At 39.9% G+C, this 17514-nt stretch overlaps 1 protein-coding gene across 1 annotated transcript; it reads left to right on the forward strand.

Annotated features, from left to right (window-relative positions):
* The first annotated feature begins 495 nt into the window (after nt 1-495).
* BNIP3L (BCL2 interacting protein 3 like) lies at nt 496-15278 on the forward strand. The gene is made up of 6 exons (XM_075723949.1): nt 496-640; nt 5965-6151; nt 7924-7996; nt 9819-9922; nt 10705-10854; nt 12124-15278. Exons 1-6 carry the CDS (start codon nt 556-558, stop codon nt 12170-12172), a joined length of 648 nt encoding a protein of 215 aa, XP_075580064.1. The 5' UTR covers nt 496-555; the 3' UTR covers nt 12173-15278.
* The last annotated feature ends 2236 nt before the right edge of the window (nt 15279-17514 follow it).

Here is a 17514-nt window from a genome sequence, read left to right on the forward strand (position 1 = left end):
CCGGAGGCTCGACGGGTGCTGCGAGAGGGGCGCGATGGCGCGGAGCTGGGAACGCTGCCCTCGTCTGCGCCGGAGGCAGGACAGGATCCGTGGCCTGGAAAAGGGCTGGGGGTGCTGGGGCGGAGCCCCCGGCCGACGTGAGGCAAGGCCAGCGGCCGCCTCTGCTGCGGGGACGGCGATGCCCGACGGCTCCGGAGAGCCGCGAGGCGAGGGCCGCCCGCCGATTCCCGCCGATTCCCGCCGATTCCCGCCGATTCCCGCCGATTCCCGCCGATTCCCGCCGATTCCCGCCTCTCCCCTCGCAGCCCGCCCGCCCCCGGCGCACGCGCGGCGGCAGCAGCGGGACGTGCGCAAGCCCGGGGAGCGCCATGGTGCGCGGCTCGCGCCCCGCGGCAGGCGGCGCCTGCGCAGCGGCGGAGGGCGGGAGCGGCGCGGGCCGCGCCTGCGCAGTGCGGGGAGGCGGGGTGGCCGGGCCCGGAGCGGAGTCCGGGTTTGTTGTTGTCGTCCCAGCCCCAGCGGCTCCTCAGTCGCCTCAGCCGCCGCTCCTGCGCCGCCATGTCCAGCCCTCAGGAGCCGCCGCAGCACAACAACAACAACAACCCGCCGGCTGAGGGGACGCACACGGAGCCGGGCCTCAACAGTGAGTGCGGCCGCCGTTAGCGTACGGAAAGGAGCGTAGTTGGGGCGGGGGTCGGGCCGTGAGGGCTGCCCCGGGGGGGCCGTGAGGGCTGCCCCGGGGGCCGCGACCTCCTTCTCTGGGCCGCGGTTGGTGGAGGACGGGGCCGCCGGGGCGGGCTGTGAGGAAGAGGCGGGTGCTGAGGCCTGAGGGGGGGCGGGGGCGGGGGGGCAGCGCTTCACCGGGGGCTGCCTGACGGGGAGCGGGGCTGGCGGAGGCCGCCGGGCTGTCCGCGGAGCCGGGGGCGCTGGGGGCGGCGGGAGCCGCTGGCTGCGGGGCTGGGAGAGCGGAGGGGGCTGCCCGCCGGGGGTGGGGGAGCGCTCGGGTGCTGTGGGGAGGGCCGGGGCCGGTGGGTTGCGGGGCCGGGCTGCTCCTCGCAGGGCGCCGGTGGCGGAGGCGCAGCCGGCGGGGCTGAGGCGAGTCGGAGCCGGAGGAGCGAGCTAGCGCCGTGGCTGGCTGCGAGCCGTGGAGAGCAGGAGCAGGTTTGTTCCCTGCTTAAGCGGAGTTTATTCGGTGGCTGGTGTTAACAGCTAAGATGGGGATACAGCAGGGTAGGGGGAGGAGCGTGACTGTGGGAATGAGTTTATTCAGTGGCTGAGTCAATACCACTGACGTGAGCTATTTTCCTCTATATCCGGCATCTATGTCAGCTGCTGCGCTGCATCCTTTTGTTCCTAGGATAACACTACTAAGGCACATCGGTGGCTTTTCTGTAGGCTGTCGTACGTACTTGGGAGATGCTTTTCCCTTGTTTTAAACAGCTGCTGCAGCGTGTCCTTTCCTTAGTTTGTAATTATTAAGGATACTGCAGTTGAGGAGGTGAATAAATGGCGTTAATCATTAACTGTTACCTTCGTGGTTTGCAATGAAGTTAAGCTGACAACGAAATATATTGCTTGGTCGATCTCCTGTAAGTCAATGTGAATTGTATTAAGGAAGAATAAACTGTGCCCATTTCATAATACGGCTATTGTGTCGTGGTAACGTGACATCTTGTGATAACGATGGCAGTTTATAACAATGTTCACCTGAGTCAAATAGGTATTTTAGCAAATTATTCAGGGCTGTTAGTGTACTTAAATAACAATTATGCTGTCTTAAAGTTGCGACATGCCTAGTGCCTAGCTCAGTGCTTACTTTAGAAATTGCGATCTTTGATGCTTCTATAGTTTAATATTTCCTTTTTGTTTTCTGTTAGCGTGTTAACTTACTCTGTGAGACACGTTGATCTGCTGTAAGATAGGAACAGCAAAAGATGAGTGCGCTGTGAGCCTGTGCTGTATCTGCCCACGTAGATCTTATTGCTGGGTCAGCACGTAAAGGCTTAGCAAAATCAATGTGATTACTGAAGGTGGTGAGCACAAGGTATGAGAGGAAATGTTTGGTAGTCTGCGCTCCGTGAACAAAACAAATGCAACCAATCAGCTCCGTGTAGGCTTAGTTCTGCTTTGAGATGTTCAGCTGCTCCACAGTGCTTTGGTGGTATAGGTACGTTTTCTGCCATTATATAAGCTTTTCAGTGAACCTTTTCAGGCTAATGAGCTTAGACACTTACTCGTTCTGTATGTCATTTGTGCATGTTTAGGGCCTTTCATTCAAAGATCCCTTAGCACTTGAATTGGAGGTCAGAAGACCTGCGAATAAAACTGGTAACTGAACCTATGCTTTGTTGGGTTCACAAAAAAAAAAAGAAGGCTTGCTTTGGGAATTCTAGATGCTTTCTATATTTTAATTATTATAAAGCTCTGTTACATATTGACAAAAAGAAGAAATCCCACCTTAGGCAGGAACCTATCTAGCTCTGTCATGGAAAGTCTGCTTAATAATTACCATTATGGGAATCTGAACAGCTTGCTTCTCTCTCTTTTTACTTTGTTTTTGTTGTTGTTAATGGTGTACTTCGTTGTAAAAGTGATATTTCTTAGTTTATTCAAGTTGACCATGGTTCAGACTTCTTGTGAGCTACTAGTTTGGAGTATTTATATATATATAAAATGTATATATGTATATAATTTGTATATTGTCCTCGATATCTTCCCCCCCCCCAAGTGAAATCACACAGGGTGAATAAACAAAATGAGACCCCTCTTCCCCGACACATTTAGCTACTGTTGTTTAAAGAGTCCACCAATTACAGAAAAACACATAATTAAAGTCAGTGTATATCAATTCATAGTGAAGTAATTAGCCTTAGAGCGTGGCCAAAATTCAGACAGTTTTGGAGAAAAGTACCATTCACATAAACGGTTGTGGTGTCCCCCCTCCCCCGCCAAATGTATGTTACGTGATTTGTGAAGGGAGGAGAATTCTACCATATTGCTTAATTCTACCACTCTTAATTCTGCTGTATTTCCCGTTTTACTGCCAAGTTAGAAATAAGGTAAAATTAAGAGTTCTCATGTGGGTGATTAATGCAACTTCCTTAGTTTTGAAGAAAGCCTGGGGCAGAAGGCACCCTCTATTACTGGGGCAGTTTATTCTCAAATATATTCCTGTGCATCTTTTTAAAGAAGCAGAGATTTATGTCTCTCTAATCAGCCTTTAAAACTACTAGGGCTCTTTGGCTCCCTCTCCCAAACCGGTTGTGACTGCCAGTGGGAGTATGTAGCATGTTTTAGCTTGATGTCAGATTACGCTTCCTTGAATGTATTTTGACTCATTAAAAGTGAGGTCAGATGGAGAACGTGCTGCTTGTCATGTAAACTACTGCTTGACTTGTTGGGACTCTTTACTCACAGTTTAATTTGAGTGTTCTTCCTAGTATGGCCACAACACGTTTTAGATAAACGGCAAGTTTTGTCAGTCCGGGATAAACATAATAAAGATTTTATTTGTGCGTAATCTTAAGGGCTGTGGAGGTGTGTTTAGTAGCTGCATGCTAGAGCAACCAGTTCTGATCGTCTTCTGCTGGGCTTTTTCCTGCCTGTGCTTGGTGTTGGAGGAAGATGTCCCCTTGCACCTTTGCCCTCTGTTCTTTTCACATTGTCACTCACTGTTGATTTTTTAATAACAGATGTCTCTGCAGATCCTGACCCTTATCATTCTCCCATTAGATGCTCTCTAGACCAAAACGGTTATTGGGGATCGTATCGCTTTCTGGCCTAATAACTGCAGTTGCCACGTGCTGTTCTGCAGGTGTGGCCTCTTGCTGTAAAGGTGTTGCTACGAGGCAGATCTGCACTCCTGTTGTAGTGCTTACAACGTGGCGTTCTTATTTTGAAATTTAGACCCCAGCGATCATCATAAATCTGATGGTGCAGTCTTTCTGTCTCACGCTGACTAGTCTGAGCAAAGGCTGCCTTTTCCCACTTAACACCTCATTGTCTGAAAAGCCCGGTCGGTGGGACCGAGTTGGCGTGCATCGTGTGATTGTGCGCAAGAGCTCTGTGCACACCCGAAATTCCTTGTTTGTGAATAGAGCTTGGGGAAACCAGACTGTAAACCACCGGGACTCTTAAGGTGGTCAGTATAATGGTGTAGTTAATAATTGCTACTAAGGAGAAACTCCGTTTCAGCTTCACAAAATCAAGTTGAAAATAGGTGAACCTGTTAAGGACATTCATCCCTTCCTGTGTCACTGATACAGTTCCCAGAACCAAAACTTTGCTATAAAAAAAAGTGCAGGCACTGTAAGGTGCATTTCAAAAGTCAGGAAATCAGTGTTAAAATTTAGAACCTGTACAAATAATGTTTAAAAAGTAGTTTCAGCTGTTGTGTTCGTATCTGCAGGCTTTCTTTTCTTTCTTGAATATTTTTACCTCAGTGGTGAAGATACCAAAACTTTAAAAAAATAAAAAAAACAACCAAACACAAAAAACCTGAAAGTGCTTACCTTCAGGTGGCATAAATTGAATTACACAGGAGTTGTGATGACTTAATATACATGTGTGAAATCATTATCTGACCGATAATGGGAAATAATGTTGCATTGAAAACAGTATGCTTTTGAGAAATTGGAGGTCTTTCCCTCCATAATCGTGGCTAATAAAGTGGCTGTATGGTCAAATGATTCATATACGTCTTAACGAGAAGGTTGGAATTGCAATTGGATAGGGAATGTATTTAAATATTTGGAACAGATAGAGCAGTAGAAGTCTATCTTTACCCCTCAGGGCATTAAATGGCATGCTTATGAATTAAGAATATTTCCAAAACCTGTTTGTTTCCAATTGAAACATGTCACTACTGAACATACTGGTAAATATTGTTTTGCATTTAGTTAATCTGCACATAAAATGCAACTGAAGACATTTAAAAATGAAAATAAAAATTCTCTAACTACAGAGTATATGAACGTTTAGCAGATGCTTTTATCATACATGATACACTCTTGCTCTTTTGTCAAATCTCTGCACGCATGGATATCCCATAGGTATAACTACCAAAAAAAAAAAGGGGGGAAAACCCAGTAAATCTCAACTTGTAGGCTGTACAGCCTTCCCTGGCTAAGGACAGAAAAAAAGGGGAGTGGGGGAAGAGGCTGAAGGGATGTCATTGAAGTTATTAACTGTTGTTACGTGATAGAACTCTGGATTTCTCATGCTACTCGGTTCTCTCTTTTGGCTTATTAGCAGTGAAATGTGTTAATCTACTGCCACGGAATGTACGTTAGCATGGCGCTTCAGCTGCGTAAGGAAGCGCGGTGCGTCCCTCAAGCTTCTGGTGGTTTGAATTGGGGTGCGAGCGGCTGAGGCCGGGCCCGGCTGGGGGAGGCGGCAGATGGCATTGAGGGGGGGTTGTTAGAGGGCCAGGGCAAAGAGGGTTGAGTGAGGCCTGAGAACGGCGGCCTGCCTGGTGCCTGTGAAAATCAGGGTTTGATTCAGGGCCGCTGGAAATAGAGGAAAGGACAATATAAAATCGCAGATGGGGGAGTGGTATAGTAGGGTGCTAGGGCTTGAAAATCTTGTTTCAGAAAAGGAACGTAGAAGTGGAACAGGGAAGTGGGGTGACTAGTGTAATTGAGTGCTACGTAGATAATTGAAGCTTCAAACTGCAGAGAGAAACGTGGCCTACTAAAGTATTAATAGTTGAGGGGAGAGGGGACATTTTATTTGACTAGTTCCGGAGGTAGGTAGCAACAAAACACTACTTTTTAGGGGTGTTTTTGTCGAAAGAGGAAGAAACATGTCACTCTTGTCTCCAGCACATGTTTATGAGCTTTCTCCCAGCAGCAGTGTATGTTATCTGAACTCACCATATTCATGGTTTTTTCTGTGTGTAATTGATAAACTTAAGATGTGTTTTAGTTTCACTGCTTTTAATGAAATGACGCTTGGTTGGCCCAACAGGTTCCTGGGTGGAGTTACAGATGAACGGCAACGGCAATAGCAATGATAATGGCAATGGGAAAAACGGAGGTCTGGAACATGTCCCTTCATCATCCTCCATCCACAATGGAGACATGGAAAAAATTCTCCTGGACGCCCAGCATGAATCAGGACAGAGCAGTTCAAGAGGTAGTTCCCACTGTGACAGGTAAAGAAATGTTTGCTGTCCTGCATGCAATTTCTTGCAGTTTTTATCCTGGAGATATTAGTGACGGGGTAAAGCTTTTTGTCAGGCTTAAGTTTGTCATGCTGCAGTATTTGGGGTACTTACTGGCTCATGATAACCGATTATCACATAAGACATCGGACTTGAAAAATACATCGTTGCTACAGAAAGCTAAGGAATCCAGGAGCGGGAAAGTCACATCAACACCACAGTTAAATTTCACATTATTGTAAATCACATATGGTATTAAAAATTTCTAATTTTACTGGCTCAATAATAATAATGTTATGTACATGTGCTTTATATTTAGTCAAGCATAATAAGATACAGCCCTGGACTGCACAGAGAAAAAGATTCTCAGAATTTGTACTCCTTGCTTTCAGTATTCTACTTTTTTTCCTGTGAAAGCAAAATATTTCTTACCTAACAATATAGTCCTTCAAGGCACAGGGTGAGCATTATGATATTCTTATGTGTTCATTATACCTTTTTTCTAGGAAGTTTTGGGGCAGTTTTGGAAATCGTTGAGCAGTTTCTATATGTAATTTTAGCTGTCCTTCTGCTCATGCCTCCTCTGGTTTTGCTGGGTGAATGCTGTCTAACTGTCATCTCTAGTGTGTAGCTTATATACGTGGTTGATCAGATATAAAAGCCATATAAAATTAGTTAGGCCTGATTTAATTACTGAATGTAGAAGACTGTTTGAAAATAATCCATGCAAGTATTTAAAATAGGAAGGCTACATTTATAGAAAATAAAGTTCGTTACGTCTATGTTGCTATGAAACTTGCTGTCAGTAGTTTAGTACTTTTCCGTGTAAGCAGGAATGTTTGCTAGATGATGGTTACATAGTTTCTTTTACTAGAATAGGATTTTTTTCTCTCATTACCCACATTTTAAGTGAATGAAGACAGATTTTTTTTTTTAATTTTTTTTTTTAGCTTTTTTGGTTTTTAAACTTAATTTGCCACTTTTTAACTTTTTGGTAATTCTTTTCCCCTTTTGGCAGTTGAAGGAACATGTGAGAAAGGGCAGGTACTTTGATATTTTGCATTCTTTTATAAAAGTTCTAAACAGTAAGTTACTCTTAAATGTGGTGTTTTGGGTTCTTTTTGGATATTTCTAAAATACACCTTTCTCCTGAAAGACTAAGATTAAAAAGATGGCCTTAGTGTGTTAATGAGCCCCCTGCATTGGTGCATCACAGAGCATTTTGTGTTGTTCCTGACTTAAATTCTGTAGCGTTTCCTTGGTTGAGGTATGATAGTGGATTAATTTCTCAACTAGATTACCAGATTTTTAATATTCAAAGTGAGGCTGACAAGGGGAATAAGTATTCTTGCCAAGCATTTAAAGGTGTTTTGATGTGTGATATTTCAGCTTGTCATGATACCAAAAGAGGTATAATTCATAATACTGGCAGTGTTATCTAAAAGAAGGGAGGGATCTGCATCTTTTGTGTAGCTGTTGGAGTTTTGGGCAATGCTTTCTTTGCTTCGGTGGAAGGATGGTCAACCCTGCTGAGAAAGGTAGGATTATAAACGGGGAAAAAAATTGAAAAGATGCGGGGTTTTGGAAGACTTTCTAATACTGATATTTGTGATCTGAAGGGTAGTGTAGCCTGTAACTCATCTGAATAGTGTGCAGAAGTGCATGTGGAAATGATTCAGCTGAGATGGTGTTTACACTAGCGAATCTTTAGGTGGCAGAGTGTAGTATGACAAAATGACATAATGAAATCAATTTCTCTTTAGCCCTTCACCTCAAGAAGATGGACAGATAACTTTTGATGTGGAAATGCACACAAGTAAAGACAGTAGTTCTCAGGTATTTTCTTCATTAACTTTTAAAATACATTAACTTTTAAAAAAATATATTTTAAAGTTGTGGATATTGTATATAGATAATATATTTATATCGATCAGTATTGGGAGTACTTGAGGGGTAGAGTAAACCCTCTGTCATGTCAAAAGGTCTAAAATGTTCTGTATTTTACGTGTCAAAAAAGTTGCATTAAACTACTGCTTGCTAGCAATTTTTTTTTCATTGTGAGACCCTAAACGTGGCTGTTAGCTGCAGTACAAGCAAATGAATTATATAAATCTTATTTATTTAAAATTTGGAGGTGTCCCTTAGTCATTTGGGTAAGGGTGGTTACTTTGTTCTTGCAGGTTTTTACTCAATTGTTTTTATTAGAACTTTATATAGTACCTCCCTGTAAATAGGTATGGTAAATAATCTATTGTGCACTCAAGCTTATGTCAGTTTAACTGAATTATCTTTTCTTTTAAGGGGTTGGTTTTGGAATAAAGTTTTATTAAATTAACAATTATTTTTTAAATTAACAATTATTTTAAATAACAAGGCAGGGTTAGTAAACTTGCTTTAGGCTTACATTCTGTATTAATTGAAATTTGACTTGTAGAGATTAATAGCTTTGGAGTGAGAGGGAAAAATGAGGCTCCACCTCTAAAGCTGAGAAATGCCCTGCTTAGTAGCAGTCATATTATTGTTTAACAGTGTGCTTGCACTGTGTGTGTCAAACATATTTTGTTTTTGAAATATTTATTCCGCACAAGATTTCAGGGTGTTCAGTTTATTGCTCTACAGATAGCCCACATGATAGTGAGTAATCTCCATAATACAAACTGAGAGGAGACTAATGCTGAGCTCTTAGTTTGATCATTTAATAGAATTTGCTGTCTTCAGCAGTATAAATAAAAAGCATTCCTGGAAGAATGAAACCTGGCATTTAATTTTGTCAAAGACCTGGCCAAACAGTGGGACCGTTGCAGTTCTGCCCTGTGGAGCCAGAATGATCTGAAGTTGTTGGTTAGCTCTGCCATCTCACTTCCGTGACGGTAGTATTTGATTACTTCTGGTTTTGGTACGGTTCCCACTTTAATGTTCTAAGTGGTTTAACTTATTTTACTCAGGGTTACTCAGGAAATTGTTTTAATACTAAGGAGACATTTGTACCAAAGTCAGTGGTGTTCGCTAGTCTTTCTAATTTATTTTTTTCCTATATGGTAACATTTGCATCTAATGATGTAATGTTAAATCTTTGGGTCAAGACAATTGTAGTGGGTGCTTGCTTCTCCCTGCTGCATTTGCGATGCACCCAGTAGAAGCTGCTAGTTGCAAGTAATAAAAGTTTTAAATGACTAATAACACCTTTAAAAAAGCCCAAGTGCTGTTTTTGAAACCTTTTGATTTGGCTGTCTTTCTGTGCTTTAGCCACATTCTGTATGCTTTAAATTGAATGCCATGAACTTAAAGGTTTTGCTATTTGTAAAAATTTTGCTTAATATTTTTTACATAATGCTGGTTTATTACATTTAGGATTAAAATGATCCTTTTTTTTTTGTTAGGTTTAAAAAAAAAATAAAAACCAAAACAAAACAAACTTGCAATCATGTGGAAGTCCTGGATATAGTAATAAAATTTGTGGTATACTGACCTCTGTAGATCCTCCTGTCAGCATAATAAAATCTTTTCTAAATAACCAGTAGGCCAAGAACACTTGCTCGTTTATCAGGTGCCACCATTTGGTGCTTATCATTTTACCGCTGCTGTTGTTGCTCTCAATGTAACACTGTAAGGAGGAGCTAATTGAGTGCTATAAGGCCTGTCCCATGTATATTTTCAGTCTGAAGAAGAAGCAGTAGAAGGAGAGAAAGAGTTGGAAGTTTTGAAGAAAAGTGCTGACTGGGTGTCAGACTGGTCAAGTAGGCCTGAAAACATTCCTCCCAAGTGAGTGAAACTCTTTTTTTTAATTAATATTCTTTTATATGAAGGCGAGAAGAATCATAAGTCACAATTGCATGGAATTATTCTGGCTCTCCAAATAAGCTCATCTTAGAAAAAGATAGGTTTCTCTTTGGGGAGGCTACAAAAAGTCCAAACAATGAAGTGTGAAAATCTTAATAGAAGCAGAATTACCTTTTTATTGCAAGTAATATAAATCCACAGCAAGCTGATTACAAGGTTTCTTGAAAAACTCTAATTATTGGGAGAGCTGGGTACTTGGAGCTGGGATTCATGGGATTTAGTTTTGGCTTATTGAATGGAATAGTGTTGAGCAAGTCTTTTAAATTCTCTGTACCTTTTTTCTTTCTATGTAAAATATGTAATGTTCATCCACGGAAGGGGAAACGTTGAGATCCTTGAATGCAAAGCATTTTTATTAAAATAGAAGATGCTGTCTAAATCTGGCAGACTTCTGTATCTCTGTTTGGAGCAAAAAATGAGGCTCTTGCTAACAAATCACATCCTGAAATTCCCTCTCTCGGACCTACCTCTCTCTTCAGCTACTGCTCCCTTTGTCTCTATACTGTCTGTGTAAGTGGTCTCTCCACAATACCTCCTATTACTCTCTTTGATTCCTTGCTCTGTGTAAGGGATCTCTTGCTTTGATCTCTAGCTCTTTGTACTTATTAAAAATGTTCATACAGAGCTCTGTGCATTTGTGTGCCAAAAAACCCCCCCTAAAAAATATCTTGTTGAATTTTTCTCCCCCCCCTCTCTTCTTTCAGGGAATTTCATTTCAGACATCCTAAACGTTCGGTGTCTTTAAGTATGAGAAAAAGTGGAGCAATGAAAAAAGGTGGCATTTTCTCTGCAGAATTTCTTAAGGTTTTCATTCCATCTCTGTTCATATCTCATGTTTTGGCTTTGGGACTAGGGTAAGTATTAACCTAATTCTCACTTCAACTTTTGTATCTGCCTTTGCTTTTCCACTTTACTTGAATTTCAGATACCTGCTGAAAAGGGCTTTATCTAGAATAACTAGAGTATTGTTGCACCTTGCCTGGGATAGACTTGGTGCATGTTTTGAAATGCAGGAAAACTTTGCAGCAATTAAAACTTTGCAGCCGTTAATATGTTTTATTTCTAGAATAGATCAAGTTTCTTATATTGAAAATGCATGGATTATCGTGAATTTGCAGATAACCTTTGCAATTATAACATGTGCCATTTGGTTATCCACACCTTCTACTTAAATGCTTCAGGTTATAATGTAAGAATAGAATAGGTGGAGAACTGCTGTAACTTTTACTAACCATTACAAAAACACATTGCACAAATAATGATGCTGAAGTTCTGTGTGTATGGCACATACTCTGTAATTTTCAATGTCTAATGCTGCAGTTGTGTGATATTGCTGAAAGTCAGGGTTTGACTACTTAAAGATACGTGAAATACTGCATGTGTCCTGCAAGATCAGCTATGACTCTGCTCAGTAGTGTTTTCATTGCCTGCGTAATCCGACATAATCTCTCAGCTTGCTTAAGTCCTTATGTTATGTTTATCCATCTTATGTTCTTCTGTGATGGGGGCAAAGACATATACTCAAAATACGTTTTTATTTAGCTTCATACGTGTTTCTGGGGGTGTAGTTCAAGTGTCTCTAAATTCTGGTTAAACTATGGAATTCATTAGGAGGATAGACTATATGAGAATATATTGCAAGACATTTATACTGTAGCAAAATTGTGTATTTCTGCGACGAATTAAATCTTGCCTGGATTTATTTGTTAGAGGTCAGTGTTTGCGTAGATCCTCAATGCTCAGTGTTTTAAAGCTCACCCCCTCCCTTTATAGGCAGTACTTTATTTGTTTTACCGTAATAATCTGGGAGTGTTGCTCAGCTGTTCAAGAGCTCCTGTGTCAGGTACTCTACAAACAACACAAAAGCTTTTGGACTGGGGTTTGCAAATGAGCTTGGGACTGGAAGAAACCCACTTTTACTGACCGTTGATAGCATCGGTCCTTCTAGGCTCATCTGAAAATCTCACTCTTTAGGTAATTTTAGAGAGGAGAAGTGAAGTCCTTGGAAGAATCTCATCAGACTTACTTGAAAGACAAATTAGAATAGCCCAGTGCGTGAGGACTGTTTGGAAAACAGGGAGTATTTCTGTGAAATACGATATGCCTTATACTTTTTATTTCAGCATCTACATTGGAAAACGACTGACCACACCTTCAGCCAGCACTTATTGAAAGATGGAGTGCAAAACCTGGGAATCCACGTGACCTGTGAAGGTGTTACTGTCTCATTTAGTACATTTGACTTGAGACCATTTTAAGCATGACCCTGACTTCACCCTTTCCTTGCATATCCGGGTTTTCGCTAACTCTGGAATTCAGTATTGTGTTGGAACTCTGTTGAGGTGTTTCGCTATCCACATTCTTTCCCTCTCTCCTCCCATTCCCCTGCCTCTTGGCCTGCAAGACACGTCAGAGTTGCTGAACGGAGTTTACAACTGTCTATATGTTGCAAGGGCTTCTCTCAATGCAAAATGCCACCAGCAAGTTTTAATTTTATCAGTGATGCTGTTGCCTCCTTAGTGCAACCTGACTTAAATTGCAGATGTGCATGGTATAAATGTTGACTGTATTATGGTGATAACAACAGTCTCTTTGGAAGAAAATTACTGATTGGAGTGAAAATGAATTTTTCTTTCGAAAAACAAGCTGGTTGTGAAATAAACTAAGAAATCACTGGCAATAAAAAACAGTGTAAAGCAGCTTTTGGGGGAATTTACTTGGCCCCTTGTATTGGCTAACACCGTTTGATTTGCAGGAGGCAAAGACTGCATAAATTTTAAAGTAGGATAACTAAATCCATCAGCGTATTTTAATATTAGGTAATTGTTGTAATCTTGTCTTTTCTATGAAGTCAGCTCCTTATTCCTTGTAGGAAAACCTGTCTGATGCCTAGAAGATACTAGAAAAATTGCGTTGTTTGCATGTGAAGAAGCTTTTCTTTTCCTTACCTGTTTTCTTAAGGGAAAATTTTAAATGTGAAATTTCCCTTTTAAAAGTAGTTTTAAATTAAGGAAAAACCCAACAGCTGTAGGTGTAGGTAGACTGTGTGTAAAAGGATATGATTCTGTTTGTTGTGGAACCATTTACAATTATGATGATACGGCAGTTTCAGAAAAGAAAGCGTTTGACTTATTTTTAAGGGGGACAATCTTGCAGGTGCGTAAAGATTCAGAAGTTGTAAAGCTCTGAAATGTCTTCTGCAAATGAGTTTTCAATATTCCTATCTCTCATTGTTTACTGTACAATCTCCTTTGGGGATACATGGAATCTGAAAGTCACTCGTGATGTCTCATGTTAGATAGACTTCTCACTAATGTTGTTGAACTTTTATCTTAGGGAACATTAACCCTTGTCCTCCTTCAGTGACACTTCTTTTCAAAATGTGAAGCTTTAGTACCAAATTGTTACAAAGCATTGGGACAGTCATGTCCTTAAATAGATTTTATTGGATTTCAGAACATGTAGCATGACTCTGAAGGGTAGAATACTCTTTTTTTTATATATATATATATGAATATATTAAAAAAAATGATATAGACTTTAATACTAAGTATTTAGGGCACCAATGCTAATTTTAAGACTAGCAAAAATCTCATTTAAATGAAAACTTTAGTAGGCTGACTGGTAGAAAATGATAAGAAAATATAGTCAGCCAGTTTGGAGAGAACAGCTACCTATAATTGTTTGCTTGCATCAGACTTTATAATAAAGTTGATTATTTGATATAGCAGTGATCGCTTGAAGCAGTTGATGCATAGAAGCTAAATCCCAGTTGAGATTTGGTTTAAAAGTACTTAGCTCCCAGGAAATCAAAAAGTTAAGTATAAATCCACTGCTAAACTGTATTTATTTTTATTCTCTACTTCTGAATGCTGTTAGAGAACGCTTTCAGGGTAAAAGGGCAGTCTAACAAAAAATTCTCTTGAAGACATCTGCTTTTTTTCTTTTAGTTGTGAATACTCGTGGCACTTGAGTTGCCTACAACTGCGTATTTGTTTCAAGCGTGGATATTGGGTTTCACCCAAAGGTGGGGGAGGGAAGGGGGAAGTGGTGAAGGGTGTTTTAGATAGTATCAAGTACATCATTTTACAGCCCTAAAAACTGAGGCGACGGGAGAAAGGCTGAAACACTTTCAGTTCTAATTGCAGCACCTTGTTTTGTATGGAAATTGGGATAGTGGAAAAATAGATTTTTACTAAAGTAGGGAGTACTTTTTTTCAAAAAAAAAAAAATTAGCCCTTTCTAAATTAAAAGGTAATTCTTCTTCAGAATATCTGATAAATAATATTGCAAGCTTGTGGCTAGAGTATCAACACAGTTTATAATATTTGAAGGAGCCGTGAAGTAAAAGTTGTGAAAACTATAGATGAGGAATGGATACATGATCACTGTAACACTTGCTATGATACAATGCAGTATTTATTGATACCCTACTATAAGCTTTGGATGAAAGTCTACAACTTCTAGTTTTACAATGAACAGAAACAGATTGTTGTACAATTTGAAAAGGGGTTTCAACTATTGATAGTTGAAGTTTTGTTAGGATAAATGTTGTTTAAAAAGCTTTATACCTGTTTACAGTTTTGGAAAAAAAAAAATGCAGGCTTCATTTTTCTTACATTCAGTGAAAACTGGCCTAGAATATTTGTAAATAGGATCAAGAAAAAAAAATGCATAAACTTGCACATTGAAAATGCAGCAGGCTAACTTAACTGCAGCAAATGCATATTTACTTACTGTTTTAAAAAGTGAAAGCTGAAGATTGTTAAAATTCAAATTTTTTAATTGACATTTGTTGAAATATTGGAGTTAACTGAGCCAAAGTGATTATGCATTCTTCATAAATTAGTTAGCACTTTGTAACATTATATACAGTTTACAGTACATGTATAAGTTGTAGCTTATGAACTTTTTGTGCCATTAAAGCTCTCACAAAACTGGTTGTCTGAAATTACTTCATGCTGCGCCTTTTTCCTTTTTTTTTTCCATTTTCTTTTTTTACAGGACTGCTTTGTATAATGTTTTATGAAACTATTGTGTTCTGGGTTCTATGAACATTGAATTGAAGCTGCTGTCTGTAGACTGGAATAATTTTTTGCAAGATTGCTTGGGTTTTTGGTTTTGGGTTTTTGGGTTTGTTTGGGTTTTTTGTTTTGGTTTTTTTTTTTAGTGACTTGGGATCATCCGCTTCTTTTCCTGAAGCACTTAATAAAAATATTTCCACTGTCAGCATTGTATACCTGTGCCAAGTCCTCCAGCACCTTGTCAAGGAAAACTTTTAAAGCAAAATAATGTAGTGGCATATAAAATGTAAAGTAGAATTGATGAGATTTTGTATAAATGGTCAACTCTATTGTACTCCTTGTATTTCTCTTCTGTTCCCTATTTCTGTTAAATTTGCAGATTAAAGAATAAGGGACATAAACCCTAATTGTTAATCTGCCTCCATATTCTTGGTTCAAGGGCACTGGTTATTTCTAGGAGTATCATGTGGAGAGCTGTTGATTCTAAGTGTGAAGTGTCATCATTCTGATACTCTTACTGCCCATTTTAGTTACCTAGTGATTCTTTTCCATGTTTTTAATGTAAAAATCCAGAACTTTGTGAAAATGGGAGCTAGTTATTTTTTCAGAGGAATAAGACAGAATTATAAATCTGACTTTCAGGAAGTTTAGATGTCAGGGACTTACAGTGAAACTTGGGCTTGAAGTTTTGAATTACTGCTACTTTGAAACTACTTTGGAGAGCAGGGTTGTGGTCGTTTTGAGCAGATTGTTTCTCTGTAGCCAACTGAGATAAACACATTCAGTAGGTGTTGCAGGAAAAAAAAATTCCATTGTGTGCTACAAAACTTTTTTAGTTGTAATAAAATTTTTGCAAAAGAAAAAAAGCAGCAGTATCTCTGCACTAAGATTATTCTGGTATAAATCACATTTTGATGGAGTTTGAGGACTGTCTTCAAGTTTCTTTTCATTCTAGTACAAGAGCGTTCAAGTAAAGACTGAAGAGAAGGGATTTATTTGCGTACTTAATTCAGAGCAGCATAGTGATATTGATTATCTGTTCAGCTAAGTGCAATGTAGCTAGATGAATGAGCTGTGTAGTGTCTGCTTTCCTCTGGAATCAGCACCAAGAAGTGCATTTCCTGTTACATTCTGGGAAAGTTACCTTCTACCTTTACTTAAATACAGTGCACCTAGAGATTGAGCCGAGTTAGCTATTCACGCGAGATGGACAGGGGATGTTCAGTCTCACTTACACTCTGTTTTCAGACTTTATACATATGAAAAGATTAGAATTTACTCTGAATTCTGTTTTATGAAAAAGTTCTATATAAAAATGTTACTTATACATCTACGCGTGTGTGCATACATGTAAAAACTCTATCTAAAAATGAAATTTTGATTCTGTGCAAATGTTTGTACTTAGTTATATATGAAGACTCCTTTGTGTTTTGGGTCTTGAAAACCAAATAAAATGCCAGGATTCTTGAACTATGCTGTATAGTTCAATCGTCACTTTAAAACCAATACTAAAACCTTAAGATATCCCTGGAAAAATCTCATGCTGCTTACAGCATCCACATGGGAAAGAAAAAGCTAAATTAACTTCCGTTTCATTAAATCACTCTTTGTGTCCTGCGCTGTATGTCAGCTTGGCTAAGCGCAGCTGACTCAGCCAAACTTCTGCTTGCAGTACTTAAAGCATGATTAGTCTTGACATTAGGGGGAGAGCGAGTGGTGGTTTTCCATTAAGGAAAGTAAACATGACTTAACTTCTTGAGCGGCTGCCAGAAAATTGAGAGTATGGAAACTAGCATTTTCTATTTTAAACTGTTTCCTAACACTTTTCCGATAAGATTGTGGAGTTTGTTTAGAGACTTTTTCTTTTCATTGGTACAGTTTGTTTAACTTGCAGTTTGTTGTCTAAAGACAAATTAATGAATTTTAAGGCCAGAAAATACCTAAGTGCTTATTCTGGTGTATATAAAGAAAGGGAGGAATAGTGAGTTCTACAACTGTTGAAGTTGTTACAGTTAAGGTATATAATTTAGGTCACAGAAGGATGCATATTTCCTTGCAAATATTTCAGTGTATGGAGTTGTGCTGGATCTCCCTCTTGATTCAGCTGTTACAGCCTTTAACTTATGTCTGTCTTTGGACCGAAGTTTAAATTTCAGCCACTGGATCCTGGAATGCCTTTCTGTGGTAGATGAAGGAGCCTTTGACCCTCGGGTGCATACTCCCAATAGACTTTGTCTCCTAAGTAAGTGTTTTAATGAAAATCTCTGTATTTTAAGGCAAATCTTTTCTGGGAATTCTCACAGCCTTATACTACTGATGTGTAACATGCATCTAAATGCATGCTGGGTGACAGTCACTTATCTGTGACCAACAGAAAAATTATGTGTGCAGAATCTTCAGTGAAACATACTTCTTACCTCTCCTTTCCTTTAAAGAAAAAAAAAAAAAAAACCACCAACTTAGTCATTTACTTTAAAAAGCTTTTGACCA

The sequence above is a fragment of the Pelecanus crispus genome, chromosome 21, assembly GCF_030463565.1.
Source record: "Pelecanus crispus isolate bPelCri1 chromosome 21, bPelCri1.pri, whole genome shotgun sequence".
Classification (NCBI taxonomy): domain Eukaryota; kingdom Metazoa; phylum Chordata; class Aves; order Pelecaniformes; family Pelecanidae; genus Pelecanus; species Pelecanus crispus.

Coding starts and splice junctions, on each gene's coding strand:
- BNIP3L (XM_075723949.1), top strand. CDS start 556: ATGTCCAGCCCTCAGGAGCCGCCGCAGCACAACAACAACAACAACCCG. Junction 7,997..9,818: donor GTAAAGACAGTAGTTCTCAG/GTATTTTCTTCA, acceptor GTATATTTTCAG/TCTGAAGAAGAAGCAGTAGA. Junction 9,923..10,704: donor CCTGAAAACATTCCTCCCAA/GTGAGTGAAACT, acceptor CTCTTCTTTCAG/GGAATTTCATTTCAGACATC.